Source organism: Leptopilina boulardi, unplaced genomic scaffold (genome assembly GCF_019393585.1).
Source record: "Leptopilina boulardi isolate dan_hultmark-lab unplaced genomic scaffold, ZJU_Lbou_2.1 LbouV2_165, whole genome shotgun sequence".
Lineage (NCBI taxonomy): Eukaryota > Metazoa > Arthropoda > Insecta > Hymenoptera > Figitidae > Leptopilina > Leptopilina boulardi.
The window spans coordinates 2498723-2516485 of record NW_026137713.1 but is presented as its reverse complement, the minus strand read 5'-3'; the positions used below and the strand labels follow the sequence as shown (position 1 = coordinate 2516485).

Below are 17763 nucleotides of genomic sequence, written 5' to 3'. Positions count from 1 at the left end.
GGAAATTTCGATTTTATTCGTAACGGTCGTTACCTTTCTGCAATTTACACATTTTAACGATCATTATATTTTTTTATATCTCTTGTTTTGATTATGGTTATTTAGTTATTGAAACGTTAAGTGCATCGTTTAAAAAGAATTCTTCCGTATACACAACGCGATGAAGATTAATTGTCATTGTAAATTTTCAATAGGATCATTGTTGGATTCAATGACAATGGGAAATTGCCCTGTATTTGATGTTCGTGTGTAGATTAATTAACTTTCGCCTATATTGCGATTATAAATTAATATTATATACTCAATTAGTCGCTTACTTCCGTAATTAATTAGGTTTTTTTTTTATTTAAAGGAAAAAAATTATTTAACAGGCGTATAAATGCAAATATTGCATATTGTAAAATAATAATAATAATAACGGCAACATAAAAGGGATTTATATGATAAATTTTACTCGGCAAATCTCATTTTGAATGTCGAAAAATTATAGTTCAGACACACCTGGCTTTTAGTTTCTAATTAATTCCTTTCTCTCATAAATTTAACTTTTATAATTATTGTTATACATACACTGGTTTTACGCAAATTAAAAAATATTATTTTTTTCTATATTAAATATTCGTTTTTACACATATCAGATAAATAAAAAAGAAATATTTTATGCTGAGAGCTCATCCGTAGGTTTAAATTAATCGCTGCTATATGTTTGTTAAAATAGAAAATTTAGCTGGGAGGGTATTAATGATTGAGCGGCTCTCGTTAGAAGAGAAGAGAAGAGCTATTTCAGTTCATTTTATCGGAAGTGAAAGATATATATATGTGTGTGTTACATTTTTGGAGAGGAGGTTGTTACATTGATTCATGAAACATTTTCACTTCCATTAAATATTTTTTAAGAAAATAAGATATATTGCCTCTCAATAAAGGAATTCCTTTTTTATGTGTATACAAAATTTTTAATAATAATATTCTTTTTATTCTGCTTGTATTAAATATTTATAAAATAATGATTTTAATTCATTTAGTCAATATCTTCGTTAGAATTAGCAACAATTGAAAGGTAAAAGAATTTTTCCCCTTCAAATCTACGTTGGTTGCAGTCGTTAAGGGGTATAGAGATACATAATGTCCATTCGAATCCTCCTGACTGAAAATTTTTTTAAATTCTTTACTTAAGTTGCTGAAAACTGGTTTCTAATATCGAATAATTGTTGACGAGAAAGAATAATTCGTTTTATTTAGAAACAATTTTTTCCTCTCTCTCTGGTTTTAATGATACCGAGAGTCATTAATTAAAGCGCGTTACACGGTGATTCGTTTTACGCACGTTTCTGACGAAGGTCGACGCGGATCATATCAGTTGAAAAAGACAGTGCAAAACTCGAATCTCGAAGAAGAGCTGGTTTTATCGTCGTCTAGCTGGACTTTTACTGTTAGCCAACATCGGACCGGCTACTCATCTTCCTCTCTTTAAAACTCTTAAGCTCACTGAGATTTTTCTCTTTCTCTCTTTTACTCTCTCACTCACTCACACTCGTCTCCAGGAAGAACTTGTTAAATAGCAACTGCCCGTCAAATCTTTACCTGAGATGACTTCTCTGAAAAAAGACTGAATTTCACTCAAAGAAATAAATGACCGACGTAATCGCTTCTCTGGATCCACTATTTATTATATATATATATATATATATATATATATATATATATATATATATATATATATATATATATGTGCGCTCGCGTTGAAACGACCATTTTTGACGCTCGTCCTTCACTTCCAAGTTCCACTTACCATTTCTCAAGTGGAAACGAAAAGAAAAAAAATTTCTGATTACATGTACCCAAGAGGAGATTAACACCATAAAAGTTTTGCTCGAAAGAAAAGGGAAAAAAAAGTGTTGAGGTCAAAGTCATCTTGAGAGCTTCTGAATGGAAAATGTGACAGAGTTTTGTATTTCATTATGAAAAATGGTTTTGTTAGTGTTTTTATTGATTCACCTGATGATGTAGGATTAGAAATGTTTTGTTCTTTCTTTTTTTCATTTCATATTCATTTGTCATTCTTTTGTTGGCTTTTTTCTCATTTCTCTTTATCTAATTTACAACAATTTATTACTCTCCTCAATTTTGTATAATTTCACAAAATGTCAATTCTTAATTTATTGTCTGTTCTTTTTTTTTGTAATTTACTTGTCATCATTTATATTTCTTGTCACTTTTTCTTCTATTTCGATAAAATTTTACTTTACAATATAAATAATACTTTTTCTCTGCTTGAAATCACTTTAGCATAATTAGTTCGAGACAGATCATCTTTTTCTTGGAGATGATTATGACTTTTTCTGCAACAAAATAAATAGAAAAAGAGAAACGTTAATTTGTCATTATGCACAAAAGAAAGAAGAACAATTTTAATTATTTCCCATTCGCTGTCAATTGTTTTATTTTTTAATTATTGTTTTATTGTTATTTATACTTGACATAGAATTCGAGTGACCTAGTTAACTACAGAGAGAGAGAGAGAGAGAGAGAGAGAGAGAGAGAGAGAGAGAGAGAGAGAGAGAGAGGGGGGGAGATTCATTCCTCAGTTTCCGTTTAGCTTTACGTATTCTTCTTTTATTATTGAATCAATTTTTTCTACTATTTCCTGATTTATTATTAAATAAAGGGAAAAATAATTTTTATACAGTGGCTAATTATCGTATACAAAAAGGTTCTCTTAATAAATTATAAATCTTTAAAGTCTATATAATTGCACAGCTTCTACAGCAAAAAGCTTTTATAATTGAAGTATCTCTTCATATCAGATTATACGCGAAAAAATGGTTATATTATCCGTTTAGTACATTTTCTTGAGACGAGTGTTCACTGCTGTGATATTCGAGAAGCTGTTTATTTTTCCTTGTGAGAGATGCGAAGGAAAAAACCAATATATAGGGAACGGAGAGATCGGATCAGTTGAAAAGAAGAAGCATCAGAGTTTGACTTTTCCGATTTGGAATTCACGCGGTAAAAAACACTTTCGCGGATGAACGAAAGTGCATACATCAGAATTTCTCAAAAGAGCGCCAATGGAGAGAGAGAGAGAGAGAGTGAGAGAGAGAGAGAGAGAGAGAGAGAGAGAGAGAGAGAGAGAGAGAGAGAGAGAGAGAGAGAGAGAGAGAGAGAGAGAGAGAGAGAGAGAGAGAGAGAGAGAGAGAGAGAGAGAGAGAGAGAGAGAGAGAGAGAGAGAGAGAGAGAGAGAGAGAGAGAGAGAGAGAGTCTCTCTTGTCGTTGGTTTTACATCAGATTTTGCCAAGCGATTTCCAACTCGTTTGATCCTCTGAAGGACTTCTGCGAATTATCGTGCCCTTTGTGGATAATTCTCGATAGTCTCTCTCTCTTTCTCCTATCGAGATTTTCCAATGGTTAATTAACGGTATTGCCACAAGTGATCAAAGAATTTGATAAATACGACAATAAAAGCACTCGACGTGGGAAGCCTCGACGAGTTCCTTTGCTCGATTATAATCTTTATTAGGTCTTGTTGTATCTTATTATATTTTATTGAATCTTATTTCTTAAGGGAGATTTTTTTTTTTTGAGGTCTTCTAAAATTTAAGAGATTTTAAATGAAATAAATTTCTACACATCGAACGAGATGGCAATTCCTATAATTACGCATTTATTCTGCACGTCTAATGTGACTTTTTGAAACAGCAAATGTTCTGAATTAACGCTGTAAGTTTCAAAAATTTCTACTTGAGTTGGTGATTTTTGAAAGACAGGTGGTTTATAATTCTGAAAAAACTTGTTATTCTTAGCAGAAAGAATGTTTAATATGCCGTTACTACTTCGTCTGGCTAAAGGAAGCAGAATTCTGATTATCGGAAACTTTCTGCTAAGCAGTAATCTTGTTACATTTAGAATCAATCGGAATTGATTCCCGTAATTGAGAGTACTTATGGTATATGATCATATTACAAAAAATTTGCCATTATTTTAGTTCAGGTGAAATTATTATTTGGATAAAAAATCTCCTTGTATTGTTTGAGCTTTCACAATTGATGTATAACCTCTCTTTTATAGGGAAAAAGAACTCTTTATATCCACCCACGTTTTTCTATTGTTTATCCAACCGGAACGCTATTGACTATATATAGAACTCACGAAATGTCAAAGGTATACACGAATGCAAAAAAAAAAAAAAAAACCATTAATTTCCGGGATTTTCTCGAATTTAGATTGACAATAACAGATTCTGTTTTTTTTTTATAAAAGAAACTTCGATGGGAGAGGAAATTGCATTTGAAATGGCGGCCTTTGCCAGGAATAAATGTTTTTCTCATTGTTTCTTTAGGGAGACTTCAAAAGTCCGGAAATACTTTTGTAAAGACACTTTAACTGTTTACAACACCGACTCTTGAAAAGTTAGCAAATCCCTCTCGCTTTGGAATACTCCTCTTTTTCCCAGAGGTCGATCATCTTTTACTCACGGTTTTAGTTTTTTTTGTTGTTTATTTTTTTTTCTCCGTTAAGAAAAAGGAATTACTATTATAAATTCTTTTTTTTCTTTTTGTCACAGAAGTTTTTGTCTCTGGAAGAAGGCTATTGTCATATTGAGAAAGCAATGCGGAAATATGTGGATAATTAGCACTGAGAATTTTTTTTAGTATTCTATTTTTATCTGAATTTATTATTTTTTCGATTTTTTATTTATTTTCGATGTTGAATCTTCTAAACGGAATTCGTAGAATCAGTTCACGTGCTATGTGATCTTGATCTTCGTTGTATATGTAAGGCAAGATCAGGGACATTGTGTATTGTCACGCCCTCTTGTATGCGTGTCCTTCTCTCGTAAAAGAGGTTACGATTTGCACTGAAGTCATTAAAGCCCGAAGAAGCTTAGAATGTATTCTCGAATAAAGTAGTGAAGGCTGATTGATGAACTCGATTGACGGCGACGCTATATATGGTTCTTATGTATACATATCATTCGGTGGCATCATCCATGATTTAGATCCAATCTGCGATCAATCGAGGGATCTAGACCTTCTCTCTCTTTTCAATATAGAGATCGTTATCCTATTGTGTACATCAATGGAACAGGTTGCTTTTCATCACAAGATGAATTATCTAATTATTCAAGAAATGTTGTTATCTGGTTTACAAAACTGTTTAATAATATCTTATTCAGGGTTTGTTTTCTTGATTCAATACAATTTTCTTTTAATTACAATTCGAATAATTAAATACAAATTAAGAAATTATATCAAACAAGAAGTAGAATAGAAATTATTGTTTCAGCTTTTTATAAAATGAGGTGAATACATTGTGAAACAGAATGAAGTGAATAATATCAAAATAAAATGAAGAAGACATGAAAATTAGGAATGTTTAGGAATACAAGTTTAGAGAATTTTTTTTGTTTAGTGATTAAATGGTGCAAAATTTAAAACTGATAATAGTGTTAAAAGTGTGTAATTATTTTTATTGCTGAGAAAAAAATGTCCGTGACATCTCGTTGTCGAAGTGGAATAAGTGATTGTCTATCGGAAGAACTTGTGGAAGAGGAAGAGTTGCCCCTTGTCAGGGGAACATTTGAACCATTGAGCGATTCCTGCGGTGAGAGTGACATGGAGGGTCTTGATCTTTCACTCTTTGAGCCTCAGGCCGATTCGAACTTTTGGTGTGATAGTCGCGTGCAAGCTGGCACTCTTTTTCTACTAGTCGATTATTCCGGTAAGCTACATGCAATTTTTAAACTCAAAAATTCTGTTTATTTTTTTAACATTAAAAAAACAAAAAAAAATCTGGCTTAAATCGTCTTTTAAATATTAAAAAAGGCAATGCGGGATCGAGATGAGTCATCCTTTGGTACAATACATAAAGCTGTATTTATTCTTGTTGGAAAATATTGTATGGCGCCACCATATAAGAATGTTGTGTTTTTTTTTTCTTTTTTAGAACAGTCTTAGTAACACCGCGTTTTCCGTTCTCCGTGCGACTTTGTAAACACTCTTTTTTTTAGAGTACCACCCAGTATTTCTTTTATGTTATTTTTCTTTTCTGTTTCATTGTTAACATTATATTTTTCGATGGACCAACACGATTCGATTAACATACAATGCCCAATACACGACAAGGTGTGGCGATGAGAAGAATATATTTATTTGAAATTTATTACGTCTTACGTGTATATCACAAGTCGAAAAAAATCAATGAGAATGAGTTATATAAGCATCTATTCATGATCGAAGATGTATATTATTCATATACTATATATATTATAAAACAGTTTAGAATTTGTTACCGTTTATTGTAATTTTATTTTTTGCTATAAATTTTATTCATTGTTTTATTAAGGTTCGTAATTTTTATTTTTACATTCTCATCAAATGGGAAGGTATTTTTTTTATGTTTATAAATCAATTGTGTTTTGTGATTATGTGAATGGAATTTTTTATTTCGTCTTTAATGGTCATCCGTGAGAATGTAAAATTGTTTAAAGAATGTATGTATTTTAGTATAAGAGAGAGAGAGAGACTTGAATTAATAGTAATCTTGATAATCTGGAAGATAAAAATTGCAGCTGATGTTAAATGCGCGCGGCTTGCGAACCTCGTTTGGAAGGATTTTTATTCGGTATTTTGTATTTTTTTCTTCTACATAATGCCCTCGGGCATGTTGCTTCGTTGGCACCTATTGCAGGTAATCTTCCTGGTTGTAATAAATCTATGTACGTAAACGACTCTCGTCCTTTATAGCGCTTGGATCAACCTCCCTTTTCTCATTCCACTACCCTCTGCTATAAAAAAAAATTCACTCTCTCAAGTTACAAAATTTTCTTTAATTATATCCCCTAAAGGTTTGCACTTTTACTTTTTTTTTTTTTTATTTATAGTAGAGGGGAATCTAATCATTTTTTATATTTAGCTTCTGAGACATAAAATTTTGGTGAAGAATTTTTACATGAGTTTCATAAATCGATCAGCCCTCGATTAAAAATAAATATTTTCATATGATATGTGTGCGCGCTCGACCCAGTTTAGAAATTTACTTTTCTATATCGTATCCTGAAATAGCAAATATATAAGCAGAATTCTTTGAATAACAATGAAGGTGTTGGTACAACGTCGCGGAAGGCTGACGGACACACGATATCCTGTTTTCCTTGTCCCATGCTATATTATTCGACTTTGGATTATGAGAGACAATCTAATCACTCGTAAATTAGTTTCTATATATATTTAATTTACCAGTTTTTTTGTATATCTTTTTCAATATCTAATCAGTTCATAATGATTTCTTTTCAATTAAAACTGATTTTGTTTTCAGTTATAGAAAAGGATTTATTATCACTTGAATGATAAATTGTTATTAATCAGGAATAATTTTGTTGTTTCGTAGTCGTATATGTATATTGAAAATTATTGAAAGTTAAGATTGTAAAATTAATTGATATAATTTTGCGAAATATCATTTTTGTCCTATTTATGAGATAAGATAATATAATCTTTTGCCAGCTGCTCGACACTGAATATCATGTGCTGTATGTTACTAGAAAATCGAGTTTCGTAACACCTGCAGTTGAATTAAGTTGCTTTGATTTATTATCGCATTGCTCCCTTTTGATATATAACATACGTTTAAGAATTTAGTAACATCTGTATTTTAAGAGCTTTTAGATATATTTTCATGTTTTTAATGTTTTGTTATTCTTTTTTTTTAACAATTAGTATGAACATTACATTAATTATTTCCTTTTGCTGTTACAAAAATTATTAATTGCGATTTTGTGTGTTATACAATTTTTGGTAATGATTATTTCTAGTGATTAGTTTTCCCTCGTTCTAAGGTGAAGCTCATTAAGTTTGATGGGATTTCAGAATGCATATTCCGAAAGGGGTAGATTGGTATAGCTCTACTTGTATTAGTGTATGTGTGATGACGGAATCTACAACAACACTGAGAATTCATTATTCGAAATGAACATCGTATAGTGCGACCATTAGCACCCGGAAATTGTTGGGATTAAGGTCCCCGACTCATCTCTGTTTCAGTCCAGGTAACATCCTTCTAAATGTAGAGTGGAGAATGTCGACAAAACTTTTCCTCATTTTCTGTCGAGTTTGCAAATTTGTGACATTTGACAACGATTGTAAAATTGCTTTCTTGATTGCTGTTCCGTCTCTTTTTTTTATTGATGACTTGATCATCACTTCTTTTTTTTTTAATTATCAAAAAGGAAAATTAGTTATTTTATTTATGAATTAAAAGTTAGTTATTTAAGTGTTACATCTTGTTGACTTGTATATTTATATATATAAACTGAAGTGAAGCTTAGGCATTATGCATACACTTTGTTTGCAATTGAAGCCATGGATATGACAGCTTGTTAAAATCAACAAGAAAGCATCCTTGAGGTATTCTTTTTTTTTTCTTAAAGTAGTTGTTTAAGGGCTATTTTCTCTTGTAAGCTGTAATTAACTGTCATTTTCAGGCTTCAAATGGTAGTCTTCAATTCCAAAAGACTGACACATTTTTTTTCTTTATACCGGGACAAATTATCGACAAACATTTATTTATCAATCTAGGTCAGTTATTGGAAAAAAAAACTAGTGCAGAAAATAATAATGATTTGATAATTGATAACTAAAAATTGATTTTTAAAAATGCTTTGTTTTAATATTTTTTTTACACACCAGAAGTCTCGATGGGAAGACATGTTTATTATTTAAAGCGAGTAACTTAATCAATATATCAATAAGCCACTGAACTGTCCTGTCTCGACTGGAGGAAAGCTTGTGTATATAATAGTTTTGAAACGTTGAGAGTGAAGCTAGAATTTATATTCCACTTGACTGTTATTAATATTATATCGCAACTTTGTGTGAGAAAACTAACGCTTGACGCGTAATAGCTAGTCAACATGTTGAGAGAGAGAGAGAGAGTGAGAGAGAATAGGGAATTCAGTTTTCGTAATTCACGTCACACAAGGCTAGTGGTGTGTAGTTGAGAGGTAAATTCAAGAGTACAAGAGTTGAAGTCGAGTTTTAGTCGTTAATATAATTTCCTGTTTTCCAGCGTCATGTAAAATATGTAAATTAATATTGTATTTTTATTTATTTATTTTTTTGCAACTCAGGCGCAACAACATAAATGGCTAGTGTCTCGTAACTTTTCCTTTACAGATATTTTATTTTTTGTATTGAGATAATTTTTGCTACTTTATTTGTCGTTTTATGGTTAAGCGGTTATTAGAGATAGAGGGGTATGAATAGATAATAATTGTGCGTATATACATTGTATGTAAAAATAATGCAGAAATAATACAGAAACAAAAAAAGATGTAGAAACAGATATACAAATACAGAAACCATAACAGATTCAAAAACAGAAGCAGATACAAATACAGAAACTATAGATATAAGTACAGAAACAGAATCATCTACAGATACAAAATCAAATACAGAAACAGGTACAAATACAGATTTAGGAACAGAAGCAGAATCAAATAAATATGCAGATTCAAAAACGGAAGCAGATACAAATATAGATAGAGATAACAATGAAAATGACGATTTGGTATGCTTTGAAAAATATTGACAATAAATTAAATGACTGCACGCTGACAAAAGGTGACAAATTTGTCTGAATGTATTATTGCCTGGTTGGCTATATATGTTGCTGAAAAGGGTATAGAGTAGGCTCCACGCGGAACGAGAATGTTGAAAGGCTTGGCAAAGAATGAGTCCATGATAAGATCACCGGTAATGAACTGGCCGGCTTCGGCGTGCGTCTAATGAGGACTTGGCTCGAGCTTTGGAGTCACTTGTGGAGATTGGAGTTTAAGACAACTCTTGGAGCATCCTCACCTGGAAGACCTCTCACCTGTCATCCTTCAGAAACTCACCGCTTCCTCTTCTTCTTCTTCTACCACACACAGTTCTACCATATCTTTTTCTTTTCTCTCTTTCCCCATTTTTCACAAAGCATATATATATATATATATATATATATATATATATATATACATATAATTTTCTTATATTCTCTTCTTTATTTTTTTATCACATCACGTAAATACGACCACACGTGGACACGACAATTAAATGAAGGAGTATAAACAAGTGCCAAGATTTTTTTTTCTTACAAAAAGAGAGACCTCTTCGTTATCTATATCTCACCGCAGTTCGTCAAAAAAAATATCTTTTTCCTGAAATTTCAGATTGGAATGGAGTTTTTAGATTGAGAATGACGGATATTAGTTTCATGAGAATTCTCAAGGGGGAAATATCTTTGTGAAATTGGATTTTGTTTTCGCAAGGAAATTTAGTTTTTAATGATGGAATTATTTTTTTAAAAAAATTCAGTTTTTGTACGTATCGATTCTGCTTTGTGTTGGTAGTTTTTTTTTATTAATCAGTGTTGATGATAGTGTGGTTGCGTCAGTTACTTTTTTTGTGAAATAAATATGAGGAGCAAGTACAGTGTGGTTGTAAATTGAAATTTATTATACCCAAGGTGAAAGTGTATGAGTCTCTCGTCGAGGTGGTGACATAGAACTTGAAGAAGTGTGTACACAGAATATGGTAGTCAGGGAATGTGAAAAGTATGGAAGTACCTTCAAAGTGAGAATATATTTATAGAGAGAATAGTTTTCCAAGTATTTCAATGCCATACTATCTTCCTCTCTCGCTCTCTGCCTTTATTGCAAACTAATAAGAAATTTTAAAAAATCCACTTGCACGACAACAATTTTAACATAAATATTCAGTGGCAAGAGCACACTCCGCCGACAATGGAAAGACTTTTTCTTAATACTTCTTTTTGGTTCTTTTTATTCCCCGTCCTTAAAAGGTGGAGAGAGGCATTTTTCAGAAAAGAAAAATTATTATATTTATCTTGTCTTGGAGTTAAATTTTTTTTTTTTCATTTTTGAAAAATCTGAATTTTTTTCTATTATCCTCTTTATTATTGCCCTTTGAACATTGGTTTCAGTATCACATTCGCATCGATTTTTTTCCACCTTTCGTGAAGGAAAACATTTATCATAGAGATTAAACCCATTTTTCACTTCTAAAGATTTAGAGACAGAGAGAAAAATTTATGTTTTGAGGGAGCATTGAGAAAAATTGTAAAAAATGGCACAATGTTTCCTTTCAAAAAGGAAATGAATAAATAGAATTAGTTTACTTATACATGTATTTTTTAAGTTTATTATTTAATTTATACAAAAAGAGTCAAGAGTTAGAAATGTTTTTTTTCGGTATAAAATTTGTTGATCTCGTTTTTTGCATAGCTCACATCTTTAAGAGCGATCACCTTACTATAGAGAATCCTCGACCTCAACATCTCGTGTAACCTCACAAGAGGCTATTAGATATATTCTCAGAAAAGGTGTCCTCGTAACCTTAACCTTCCGTAATGCTTTCTCCGTAGATCATATATACTCACCTTGTAAATATACACACGCGTGGGAGCCTTATTTTATCATATTTGAGATTGTAAAACTATTAACACATAAATTCCATAGATTATATATGTATTATGATATAAGACTCAGCTTCTTATAAAAAAAATGTTTGTTTTTCCTATATTTATTATCATAATTGTGATAATTGATTCTGTTTATTATTTCTTTATAGTAATGAATTTTTTCATCTGAATCATTTGTTTCTTCAATCAGGTTCCTTAGGCTTATGCCCTAAATAAATAGTAGAGGTCAAAGAACTATAATTTTTGTGACACCTTTAGAAACATTATATGAGTTACTTGCATCATTTGCTTTAGATGTTGGATCATTTAATTTAGGTATTGTTTCATTATTTGGATCATATGCTATAAAATTTGATTTTGATTCGTTGTACCATTTGTTTCGGATGTATCATTTGATTCAGATGTTGCACTATTTATTTTAGATGTATCTGTAGTACGATTTGATTCTAAGTACAATTTGTTTTAAATGTTATATTATTTAATTCGGATGATATATATAGTATTCGATTTAAATGCTGTACTATTTGGTTCAGATGTACCATTTGTTTTTTAAAACAAGATTATTTCAAGAAATACAATCATTTAAAAAGTTGAAATGATGTGTGTGAGTCTTGAGAAATCAATTTAGAAAAATTTTCGCGTTCGATTTTCAATAGACATCCGTAATCGACGATTCGAACGTGATATCGTGTCAATGTGCATTGTGCATTGTCTACCATACTCGTTATTCAATGTTTGCAATTGTCGTCGTTGTTTTCATATATATATATATATATATATATATATATATATATATATATATATGTATATGCATGCGGGTATTGGTTCGTTCCTTTTTATTTTCTTCTTCTTCGTTTGCCTATCTCTCTTCAGCAGTATAAAAACACGATGAGGGATGACCGGCAATCAAGGTTCCCTGATTCATGACGAAGATGCAGCATTGGAGAAATATAATAGACGCGCAAAATAAGGAAAAGGAGATATAAATCAACGCGTGGGAGCATTTGAAGAAGAGAAGTTTCTTGGATATCTACATCTTTGAATTTCCACTCATTTTTAATTGACTCGTCGTTTCAAAATACAATTCCTTTGGAAATATTTCCATTCTTTGTGATGATTTTATTTTTCCACGGGGGTTGATTTACATTTAAATTAACTGCATAAATGTGTTTAATGGGAATATCAATTTCAATTTGAAGATAATAATCGTTTCTATTTGATTTGAATTTTTCTGTAGAAATTTATTAATTAAATGTTTCGATTTGAGTAATTTTTTTTTTTTTTTATTAAAATTAAAAAAAAAAATTTTTTTGCCAAAAAATGATTATTCGGCCTGCTGTATTATAGTCAAATGATTCTTGAAAATAGAAGTAATGGCACTACGTTTTACAACGAAAGAACGTGATTTGCATTGGGATTCACACAGTCTAACGAATTCAACGAGAGTTAACTTATGGTAATTTCTGAATCTCGTCCACCGGGAATTTCGCAATTAACTAATCAGCTTAGTAGCAGAATTAACTGGCATTGTTCTTGAGTATTATAACGTTCTTAAAAATTAGTGAGCACTGAAAATCAAATTTTTACTTAAAAAAATGACTAATGAATTTTTTTTTTTCTTTTTACAGAGGCAGATTGTTGTGTTGGTGATGCATCAGCCGAAGCATGTTGGGAACCCTGCTATTGTGTCCTCCTGCAGGATGAACAAACTCTGACTGCCTACAGAAGCGAAGACATGGCGGTAAGTCAATTTTTTTAATTAAAATTTTTAATTCTTAAATTTTTTTTTTATATTTTTCAATTATTTTGCCTTTGATTAATCAAAAGTAGGTTATTTAAAACAAAAAATTAAATTCAGTTTAGATTTTGATATAAATTAGTTCATCTGATTTCTTTGGTTTATATATTTTTCTCTCATGATCGTTATATGAAAAAGGAGATCAAATTCGTTAAAGGATCAATATCAATATATGTGATGACCATTTTAGTCTCAACTGACTATAACCTTTTAAAGTGAATGAATACCTCGTTAGGTGTTGTTATGCACTAACGCCAAACTCTAAAAGCAAATCCAATATACACACGAAACATTTGCACTCCTGATGCAATTAGAAAGTCAAGTCTCTTAGGTTTGCTATGTCGGCACCTTTACTAATTTTGTTATTTTTTTTTTTTTTTATTACGAAGAAGAATTGTAATTTTTTATTTTTAATTCACACCTTCTAATGATTAATTTCTAGGAACATATTTTTTTAAGTTTCTTCTTGTCTAACTAAATTTAAAAGTTCTTTTTTGGTAAATAAAAAAAAAAAATTCGGAATTTTCCATGCCTTCCTTTAATGGTTCCCGACCAGCATCGTAAAATATCCCCCCTGAGGGAAGAACTTTTACCCTTCTCTCAAGTTTTCTTCAACTTGAATTTCCAGCCATTTCCACTTTCCTTGCGCTCATCTTGTTGCACGTAAGGCAAACTCTTGAGTGCTTCTCATTATATATTTAAGCTTCTTTCGATTTCTTTTATCGTGTCATGCCTCCCTATCAATATCACCTGCTTTAGGTTATGCGACTGATAATTTTGTACCTTTTAAAAAAAGTGTTTTAAAATACATGTGTATTGAAGAATCTAGGAAAAAAATATTTCTTTCAATGCTTATAATGAATATTTGGTTCGAATTTATTTATTTCAAATTTTATTTAGTTTGAATTTTATTTGGTTTGAATTTTGTTTTGTTCAAATTTTGTTTGGTTCACAGTAAAAACAAAGTCTTAAACCGTTTACACCTTAAATTAAGCCCATATATTTTGCATAAGTCTGTCCTTTTTTAATTGGTCTGACTCCGTTTACACCTTAAATTCAGCCTCAAAAATAGGCTGAAATCAAGATTTCTTTTTTAGTGTGTTGAAAATAAATTTTATTTAATTCAAATAAATAATTATTTGTTGCTAAACAAACATTTTTTATTTGATTTTGACTTTTAATCTCAATAAATAGAAGATGGTGGTATTATCAGAGATGAAACGTTATCGAGACTATACTATTAGATATATATATATATATATATATATATATATATATGTATTTAGATTTGGGTTCAAGTCTGGATCGTTTTAACATTGTACATGTATATATATTCACGCATGAACGAACGTTTACCTTTGCAGCCAAGTGGGTAACATTCAGTTGCTCTCTGGCTGTAATAGCAGACGTGCTTTTCGTAAACATCTGAAAGCTGGAAGAGAGCAAAACGATATATACAAACTCTGCTCGAGGGCTCACTTTCAATGCACCCGGATTGCAATTTTATCTTGTAATCGATCATTCCCCCATTAAATATCCATCGATTTGGACTATTTCTCTCTATATATACTATTTCTAAAATACAAAACATATTATTTGCGTACATTTTATTTAAATTCTAAAGAATCTGTACAGACTACATAGAAAAAAAAAATTAAGAATTACAATGTCGGGGAAAACTTTTTTAAAAATTGTAAAGGCTTATTTTCAAATAATAGTAGATAAATATACTATATAGAGTGATTTGTATGTTCTGGACCTCCTAAAAATTTTTGTTTTTTTCGTTTAAAAAACCAAAAAATGAAATTAAAAAGAAAATTTTTAGAGGGTCCGAAACACCCTGTATAAATATAATGCATTATATAAATAATAGTATACTTATATTTAATTTCAAATTTTTCTCTATGAGATGAAATTTTTTCGCTAAGTGATCAATATATTCTCATTATAGTTCATTATATTTAATTAAAAAGAGAGGAAAATTATTGCAATCAAATTGTATATTTTTTTTCCATAATTACAGTAATATTGTTTCTCGATCTTTATTATTTTTTTATTAACTGGACCTTTAGGGGTTTCTAAGGGTAAAAAAAATCTTATTATTATTATTATTATTATTATTATTATTACTAAATCAAGACCTATAACATGTTCTTCTCAGTACATTCTGGAATCTAGATTCTAGAGCCCTTTTCTCTCTACCATATAACGTATATATAATCTCATCGACCTCCACTTTACTCCCTTACTACCTCACTATATGTGTATAGTGTACCTTCGACGGTCCTAAAGTTCACGGGTCGTTGACCTCCTTGGAAAATTACTCCTATATAAATATTGCACTTTATAGAAAAAGTATACAAAATACTAAAATTGTAGGTAAAAAATAGTATAGTTGATTTTGTCTTTTAATTATCTTGAATATATCTTTTCAATTTTCGTCGCTCAGCAAGTAGAACAACTCGACTATATAGTCAGACATGAGTTCTAGGTTACTAAAAAGTAGAGGTGTAAGTGTGTCTTAATAACAATTATTATTTTTTTACTGTCATAATTTATTATCTTTAATATATTATTAAACTAGTATTAATAAATTATTTATTATTATTATTATTATTATATTAATAATTATAATAAATATTGTAATAATTTTTTTTAATAATTATAGGCCTTTTTATTACAAAAATTATTAGAAACACAGAAAATTAAAAGGCATTAAAATAAGCTGCAACGCTTATTATTTTAATCCAATTTTGCTTATTTTAATCCATTTTGGTATTAAAATAAGCAAAATTGGATTAAAATAATAAGCGTTGCAGCTTATTTTAATGCCTTTTAATTTTCTGTGAATATTAATTATAATAAACTTAATGATTAATTTTTGAATTTGATTATTAGGTTTGAAGGAATATATTTTTTTTGTAGAAAATTGAATATTGTCGTATAGATAGATACTTTCAGATATGAATCTTTGTTCCGTTGAAGTTCTTCTTTTTTTTTCTTTCTTTTGCGCTTGAAAATCTCTAAATATGCCTAGTTATACTTAGGATCGATTTTTTAACGTAATAGTCTTTATTATAGAGTTTGAGGAGTTTCGTTGCAATTTCCATAAATGCCCAACCAAAAATTTCAGTATTATACCAGAGTTAACTACTGGCGCAATACTGGTTCAGTATTGGCTACCGAGGCTGGGCAGTCTGTACTGATCCAGTACTGGTATTTTCATTGTATCAGTACTGGTACAGTACCACCCTTCCAGTACTGGCAAATCAGTACTGAGCCGATATTGAGCCAGTACTGGGTCAAATATATTTTCTTTTTGATTAATACTATAGTTTACAAAAAGTTCTAAAGTGAACCTGATAAACCTTTTTGTTTAAATATTTTGTTCATAAAAATTTTTTCACTTTGATTTTATTTTTGAAAATTAAAAGGTATTTTATTTTGCTTTTTTGAGGGTATAAAATTATTTAAACAAAAAGTTTCCTGAGACTAATTCCAAAACATTTTGCAAGTTTTTTTTTGTTGTTTTCAGATATGCAATAAACCAAAAAAATTCTTTAACGATCAAACTAAAAATAAATAAAATTTTTTATAAAAAAATTAATAATTTTTAAAATAAAAATTCAAAAAAATTTTCTTGACAACACTTGTTAAATATTAAAAAACAACTTTTATTTTCTTAAAAAAATTTTTCAAAAATTTATTTTGATGCAAATAATTAAAGTGAATAATAAAATAATTAAATAGCTAATTGTATAATTATTTTATAAACATTTTTATTTTTACTGAACTGTTTTTATATATTATAAAAACTTTGGTTTTATAATAAATATATTTTTATATTTATTTTTTGATTTTTTTAAATAATGATTTGCAATATATTTTATATTTAATAAAAAATAAAAACTGTTGGTGTTCTCGATTTTATATATAATAAAATATTAATTAGTTAGTTGACTAATTTAATTAATATTTAATTTGTGTTGGGTTACTAAAAATTTCACACACTTTTTCCTAAAAAAAAAAGTATTACCTGGTGCAGAGATTTCACTATTGCAGTGAAACTTATCTCTGTTACAGTTAAAGCTTTCTTTTCGTATACAATAAATTACAAAACTGCCAGTACTCAGCCAGTACTGAACCAGTAGTGGTTACCAGTACTGGTGCCAACTCTGGCAGCCAATACTGGTAAAATGTTATCATCCCAAAGTTACGCCAACTCTGGCGCCAATACTGGGTGCCAGTACTGCGCCAACACTTGTCAGTACTGCGCCAGTACTGCGCCATTAGTAAATTTTTGATTGGGTGCGCTCGTAAACGTATAAGCTTACACTAAAGAGATCCCATTAAATCCCACAAGTTCTCTAGAGCGCAGGAAACTCTCATCGACATGAGGCGCACATTCTCAAGAGATTCCATAACCCATTATTATTATTATTATGCCTTATTGATGTTGACAGAAGTTATATTATTGATTGCTG

At 30.1% G+C, this 17763-nt stretch overlaps 1 protein-coding gene across 6 annotated transcripts in view; it reads left to right on the top strand.

The window, feature by feature from the left end:
* Positions 1-17763, top strand: part of LOC127277340 (disabled homolog 2-interacting protein) — a 218779-nt gene that overhangs the window by 89666 nt on the left and 111350 nt on the right. For 3 of the 6 annotated variants that reach the window (XM_051298403.1, XM_051298397.1, XM_051298396.1), the window contains exons 2-3: positions 5287-5721; positions 13110-13222. In XM_051298403.1, the coding sequence (XP_051154360.1) occupies positions 5487-5721; positions 13110-13222 (348 nt within the window). In that variant the 5' untranslated portion in view covers positions 5287-5486. The remainder of the gene's footprint in view (positions 1-5286; positions 5722-13109; positions 13223-17763) is intronic. The other 3 variants (XM_051298401.1, XM_051298402.1, XM_051298400.1) reach the window with 1 other exon arrangement.